Genomic DNA, 7,053 nt, shown 5'->3' on the forward strand with positions numbered 1-7,053 from the left:
GACGAGATGCAACTTTGACCTGGGGCTTACGCACCACCATCAACCCGCTGGACACCGCAGGAGCCTGACATGTAATTTGCTGAAAGAGTGCTGGAGAAGGCCATGGTACACACACAGCCCTCGTGAAGGTGGTGGGAGCGTTGGCACCAGCTGCTCGAGAGACCTCCGCTCAAGTGTAACGGGGAAGGGGTTAACGAGCCCATACACCATCCTGGGGGGTCTGCACCTGGGATTTCTTCACACAAAGGATGCAGCTCTCCTGCTGCTGTTGATCAGGATAGCTGCAGTCACGTCCAAGGGATGGAGACAGCTGTAGAGGGGCTGTGGGCCACAGCCGGGACGTGGAAACCTTCGGAGAACCAGGCAGAAACAGACCTTCTGGTGCTCTGACCCAAGGGGGCACCTAAGCCTTGGCTGGCCTCGTGCCTCTTCTACCGACCCTGTTCTTGCTATGCACAAGCAGCCCATCATTCAAAATGTCAGCCTGTTCTCACGGGTAAACTTCTTCTAAGGAGAACCAGAGATCCCTACGTGTCTCTGTGAGATTTCCCCCACCCCAACCCCCTCAACACCTGCTGAACCTTCCACTTTTGGGGTCCCTGTGGCCACCCTTGTCTGCAGGCTCCATGGGGCATGGTCAGCCTGAGGAGGGGGATCTGCCAGGGAAGATCCTGCCCAGTGGAGATCACCGGTGGACTTGTCCTGCCCTGAGTGAATGTGAGTGCATGTCCAGTTAGGAGCCTCTGGGCTTTTGTTATGACGCAGTGATGCTCTCCCTGTCTGTCTACCATCGGGAAAGCCAGTGGGGCCAGCCGGAGCCCATGGAAAGGCACAGGGACTCTGGTTGTCCGAGGCCATCTGCATCAGTGGGGACAAGCCCTCCGTGGTGAGCAGACCCTGGGGCAGAGCCCAGTTGTTTGGCTTCCCCTTCAAAGGGAAATGCAGAATCACCCACCTCGTCAGCTTCCCCCTCCCGTTCCCTGTCCTGCTTCTCACGTACAGGTGTACGAGTGGGCACCCCCACCCACACAGGGAGGGCCAGCAGAGGAAGGCAGCGGCAGATGCTGGCTCAGACGCGGCATCAGCTGAATCTGGCAGGTGTCTGCATGTCCATGCCGCCATCCTGCCAGCGAGGACCCGCACCTGCGGTCCAGGTGCTCTCCGTGGCCGTTCCACCCTTGGTGTTTTCTCCTCTCCCTTTTTCTGCCTAAACGGGTTTGGATTAGACAAGACCTTCCTGAATGTACACAACGCCTCTGCCAGTGCACAAATACACGAGAGAATACTGATTTTCCACAACAGTTTTTATGTGATTTGACCAGACTGGTACAAGGTTAATTAAAAACCCCAATGTTTAAATGCAGTTTCATCAGAAGAAGTGTAAAATGCTTCTGCAAGAATCTCTGTCAGGACTTTTCAAAGATAGTGTACTTTACCTGGCAAAGCACAATTAGACACAGTCAAATATTGTCCTGGTTAAAGACTATTAATTTTCCTTACATTTGTCATGAATTAATTTTTTCTGGCTATATCAACAGTGTTTCCTTTATAAATACAACTGGCTCCTTTACATTGAAAAATTAAATTTGCTTTGATAATGAACTGAGGTGCTAATAATCGTTTTGCAATGCAAAAAAGTGCAATTACTTGCTGCTGTGCCATGCAGTGCCACAGTCAGTTGTAACTGTGTGCAAGTCTGCATTGGTACTGGTGGACACAGTGAAGACAGTCAAGAGTTACTCAGGGTTGCAGAGACAAAAGCTGCACTGGCTGGAGAGCAGAGCAGTGCCGTGGGGCTGCGAGGGCTCACTTGGTCCCCTCTGCCTCTGCTGGTGCAGCTGGGCAGGGGCTGGCAGGGCTGCGGGGCTGTGCCGGCCATCCTGTGAGCTGGACCCTGCTTTGCCACAGTCACCCACCCAGCTGGCTGCAGGGCTCTTTTTTGCCATGAACGCTGCAGGCTCACCTTGATTTCCATTTTTGCAGCAGTGCTCCTGCATGCTGCTGCCAATGGCTTGTCCCTGCCGGCACGCCACTGTCCTGCCGCCACCGCCATTGCACAGCCGCCCTGCTCCCCTCCTGCGGTGTCTGGCTCTCCCAGAGCTCTGGCCTGGGAGCACAGCCAACGGCCGGGCAGCTGTTTGTGCTGCTGGGCGCTGTCAGCAGGGGCTGCACAGCTGCTGGTGTGAATTCCTGTTCCCCAAAAGGCTTAGAAAAACTGTGCCAAGGTGATGAGGCTTTCTTTCCCTCTCCAGGATGTCCTCATCCATGCCAGCGGCAAGGAGCAGAAGGGACACGCAGCCACCAGCTTGCGCCTCTGTGCCTCAGACTTCTGCCCAGACTGAGGATGGAAGCAGGACTGGAAGCAATAGCTCTTCAGGCCCCCGCGCTCCTCTGAGATACTTCTACCTGTCAGGGCACACACAGGTTGGGCATTAGTCTAAACGCCTTTGTCTTTCTCTCACCCGTGTAGAAGACAGAAAAGCAGAGGACTTCAGGTACCAAATCGGTGCACTAAAGACGAGGAGGAGGGCACGATCTACGCACAACATCCACTTTAGGTAGTGCTTCCCACCTTTAACTGAGGCAGTTTGGCTAATACATTTTAGAAGTTAAAAAAAGCTCAGAATGTGTGAGTGTGTGTATTTTTAAAAATACATTATTTTATAGCTTGGTGTTGACTTTGTTCTTTTGTTGAAAGTAAATCATTAAAGGAAAAATTATAAGACAAAATGAAAAACCATGGTGCATAGAAAATCCACCAGGAGTTCAATAGAAACCTCTTAACACACAAGCTAAGACGAGAAGGAGGAGGAGGATAAAGCTTTGCTTGGTCTGCTTCAGCGTGTGCTGAATTTCCCATACAGCGGGGTTCTTAGAGCTTATGTTCTGCCTAAGCCCTAAAGAACAGGATAAAAAGGAATTTTTGCAGGACCTAGTGATTAGGAAGTCACAATGCTGGAGTCAGGCTTTCATGTGATGTTAGTCCTCCTGCTCCAGCATTGCTTTAGAAAGTGCACTGACTGACGTTTCGGCAGCAGCGATCCACAGAGCACCTCGTCCATGTGGGCAGCTTCCCTCACTCATGCTTCATTAGCCTGATATATTTTTTGCCTTGTTTAATAACTGTTGCAGAGCAAGAGATTCCCTCCTGCAGAACACCTGAGACGGCTTGTGCTACGACACTGAGAAAGGGGACAGGGTTTAATCCAGACTTAGCATTTCAGTTCGCTGCTCAAATCATCTTCCAAACCGATGCGCACACTGAGCTGAATTCAACCCCATTTCCACCAGGAGAAGTCTTTTTGCGGATGCTGGATTGTGTCCTTTGTACCCCCGCTAGTGAGCGGGTGGTAGGGGTATTTGTGAGAGCACCTGCGAGGAGCGGGTGAGGAAGAAGAAATCCCTTCACACAAAAAGCAAACTCAGTTTTGGGCAGGGGCCAGTCTCTGGTGGGGGTTGGTGACTCGCTGGCAGAAGAATGCAGTCCTGTCTAAAAGGTGCTCGTGAAACAGGGCAGTGTGAGAGCGCCCTTCCTTGCTGATCCAGCCTGTGAAAGCCTGATGCATTGAGGTGTCCCCATCCACCAATTCAGGCAAACAGAACCTTGGATTGGCTTTTGCACTGATTCACTCACAGGGCAAAAACTCGGCACTCTTGGAAGAGCCGTTCAGTGACGTGTGGGTGGAAGAAGATCTGTTGGTGACAGTGAGATCGTCCCAAGGCTTGCGGGTCTGCAAGGTCACCACGGACAGGACCTGACTTGTCAGGGCTGGGTCTCGTCCAGAGCTGCTGGGGAAGCAAAATGACAGCAGATAAAGACAGTTAATTTTGTCCCGCTCTCTGGGGGCACCACAGCTGCAAATACACTCACTGCTTGCTGGGATCAGCTCAACAGCTCGTCCAGGGGATCCTGACCCCGACTCTGCTGCCTCTGGGGGAGGAGCAGGGATCCGTGTCCTCCTGGGACAAACCCACCACAGCAAATCCGCTTCTTGCCCCATGGCGAGAAAATGGTCCCAAAACAGGGTGGCTGCCACCCCTTCTGCCGTGCTCTGGCGGGAAGTAACCACAGCTGCCTCCCTGCACGGACTTGGCCTCCGGCTGCTCCTGCGGCACAGAGCAGCATCTTCCATGCTCCCGCCAGCTCCCAGGCAGGCGCCGTGGCCAGGAACGTGCCCTCCCACAGCCCGGCTTGGCAGTGCAATGCCACCCCACTAGTCCTGCCCATCTGCCTGCCACAGCTCCTTCCCTGCCGTCACCTCTGCCAGGACGGACAGCATCTACCCGCGGCAGCAAATACGGGTGCTGGGGCCTGAGCCTGTGCTTCCACACTTGCAATACGTGGGGCAGGAGTGCGTGGGCCTCCTGCTGCCGGTGGAGGCTGCTCAGGCCACGGGGGGGACCTGAGGTCCTGCATGTCCGGCAGAGACCAGAGGTAGTACTCCTCTTCCCAACTGAGACCAGGGCTGCTGCCTTAAAACAAAATTAATTGTTCGTCAGACAAATCGGCCTTAGGATTTCCAGAGTGAGGGGGTAATGGTGTCCTCTGAGCTGCGGTTAAGGAAAAAGGCCAAAGCCAGCGAGCTCCGTTGCAAAGCACAGCAAATCAAATCCCAGCCATGCTCTGCAAATGACTCACAGCAAGAGACTACTTCTTGGCAAAAATCAAGGGCTGAAAGCTCCATGTGCTCTGCCAAGCCTGCCAAGCCAGCAGTGTAGCTGTAGCTCCTTGCCCGAGAGGGGAGGATGGTTTTAGGGGCAATGGGGGCCACGCCTGCGCTCAGCTCCTGGCTATGCAGCAGGTCTTAGGCATATGTGACCGGGCTTTGGCTCCACACCAACAAAACAGGGCGATAATGGCTCCCTCCTCAGTCCACCAGCCCGAACGTCCTCAGCACCAGGACACCCCACTCCACCTGCTCCCACTGCAGCCTCTGCCTGGGAAGGACTGGGACACGTCTCCGTACTGTGGTGCCCTGATGCCACGGGGAGCTCAGGAACTAACGTTTTGCTGCAGGAAGCCCCTGGGGCAAACATCTTCACCGGCTTGCTGACAAACTGGGTGTCAGCCTGGAGAGCTGTGGTGTCCAAGACAGACTACCTAGTGCTGCTGCCAGAGGAACGGTGCCAGCCCGGAGGAGGTAGCACACCCTGGTCAGACCAGCATGGGACCTTGCACCTGGGTAGCAGCGTTATCTGACGGGGGAAGCCCCGAATTTTGGCCCTGCCATCAGCAGGATGCTGCACATGCCTGGTGCTTCCCCAGTGCTCTGGCTGGAGACCCACATGGCATTGGCGACATGGGAGCAGATCACCTTTCTGCCGCAGGTTTCAGACCTCTCCTTTGGGGCTGTGCGTGAGGGCTCCACGCCGGGACGCAGCCGCAGTGCCCCAGGCATCACTGGCTGCGTGGGGGCGTGTGGGGCGGCTCTCGGCATCTGAAACGCTGGTCACTGCTCCCAGCAGCGCAGTACAGTGTGGCTGCGTAGCTCAGACACGCTTGGTTAAATGACTTTCCCAGCGGATTCTACAATAACTCGTGCCTTGAGAGACAGAGATATATATCTTGATATTTTTAGGCAGACTTTAGGAAAAAGAAAGCTTCAAGAAGGAGCCAGCCCTCTGTCCCACTGTGTTACAAAGACACATTTAATTCCTTTCCAGTGCACGCTAGTATGCTGCGGAGATGTACACCTCAAATCACAGTATTCCTTCCTTCCTCAACCTTGCTGTGTAGTGGCTGCAACAAATGATGGACCAAATACTCTCTTCTCCCCTCTTTACTCCTGGGACAACTGCCCCCATTATCAAACAAGACTCTGACCTTTTGATCCATCCATCTTGTCTCCTCCACAGAGTCTGGGCTGAGCTGCAGCCCTTTATTTATTCACGCAATGTAGGTTTCCTCATGCTACTTCACCAGTGCACATCAGCTGTGACCTCGAGACACTGTCCTCTCCTGGGATAAGCATGTTTTTCAGTCCCAGGCATCTCTGGAGTAAAGACTGACAGTTCTTTAAAGGAAGGGGAAAAAAGCAAGTGGGAGGAATGACAGGCTGAAGCACATTTTGGTTTAATAGGATAAAATGGAGCTTGATGAAAGTAACTCAGTCTGCAAGTCACCTGGTCCAGAACAGGATTTTAATGTAGTGCTTTCCTTTAACTAGTAGCTAGTGTGGTGATATTTCTGCTGGTGGAAAATGCATCTCCCCTTTTTGCCATTTTCCTTATCCTGTTCTTCTCATCTAATGCAAAAACATCTTCAATTGTATTATTTTTGCACTAAGCTCTGTAAAATTCATATGCTGCTAGACAGAAGCCTTACTGGTAGTGCTGGGAGGCACGGATTACCAGTGACAGCCTGCTGGTGCCGGACCCAACCTGTTTTGTTTCAAGCGGCCCAAGAAAGAGACCCGGGAGTGGAGCCCACCGCGTGGGCACACAGACCAGACCCTTGCTTGTGCTTCTCCAGCAGGTAAGTGGAGATGATTTCCTGGCTGGTCCATGTAGAGTTCAATGATCTGGGAGAAGAAGGTTCACTGACTGGGTGTACACCGTGGGACTCCATCTCCGGGGCTGGGAACACGCCTTTAAATGAGGCTCCTGCTACAGCCCTGCCGGCTGGCAAGAGACCAGTCCTGGTTGTCTCGCTGCACCTTGTTGCTCCCACATGCAAGAAGGCTCCAGCACCCGGTCTGAGGCAAGGTTTTGAAGCTGGAGTGGAGTACGCTGGTTGTGAGGTGTGGGGCACCGAGTTTCAGGCACCCCAGCACTACCCCGGGCTGGGGAGCAATTGCTGAAGGCAGGGCACTCCCACGCAGCTGGTGGGATGCAATAGTCTTGGTTCTCCTGCTCTCCATTCCAGCAGTGCCTGGCCATGGGCATGCTTGACCTCACTCCACCCAGCAGCAGCCCAGGGCACTGCTGCTTATGCAGAAGGGAGGGCAGGACCAGGCTGCTGAGACACCACTGAAGAAAGGGACCTCAGCAGTCCATCCACTCATCGGCTCGCTCAAGCATCTCTGTGATCTCCAGCAGATGTTTGTTCAACCC

The 7,053-nt window shown here is 53.7% G+C and overlaps 1 protein-coding gene across 1 annotated transcript in view; it reads right to left on the minus strand.

Moving 5' to 3' along the window:
* GRHPR (glyoxylate and hydroxypyruvate reductase) overlaps nt 1–4,001 on the minus strand; it is an 11,237-nt gene extending 7,236 nt beyond the window's left edge. The window contains exons 1-3 of the mRNA XM_050912791.1: nt 3,976–4,001; nt 3,635–3,789; nt 2,307–2,406 (exon numbers count right to left, since the gene is read on the minus strand). Coding sequence (XP_050768748.1) covers nt 2,307–2,406; nt 3,635–3,789; nt 3,976–4,001 — 281 coding nt within the window. The remainder of the gene's footprint in view (nt 1–2,306; nt 2,407–3,634; nt 3,790–3,975) is intronic.
* Nucleotides 4,002–7,053: the final 3,052 nt, after the last annotated feature.

Source organism: Gymnogyps californianus, chromosome Z (assembly GCF_018139145.2).
Source record: "Gymnogyps californianus isolate 813 chromosome Z, ASM1813914v2, whole genome shotgun sequence".
NCBI lineage: Eukaryota > Metazoa > Chordata > Aves > Accipitriformes > Cathartidae > Gymnogyps > Gymnogyps californianus.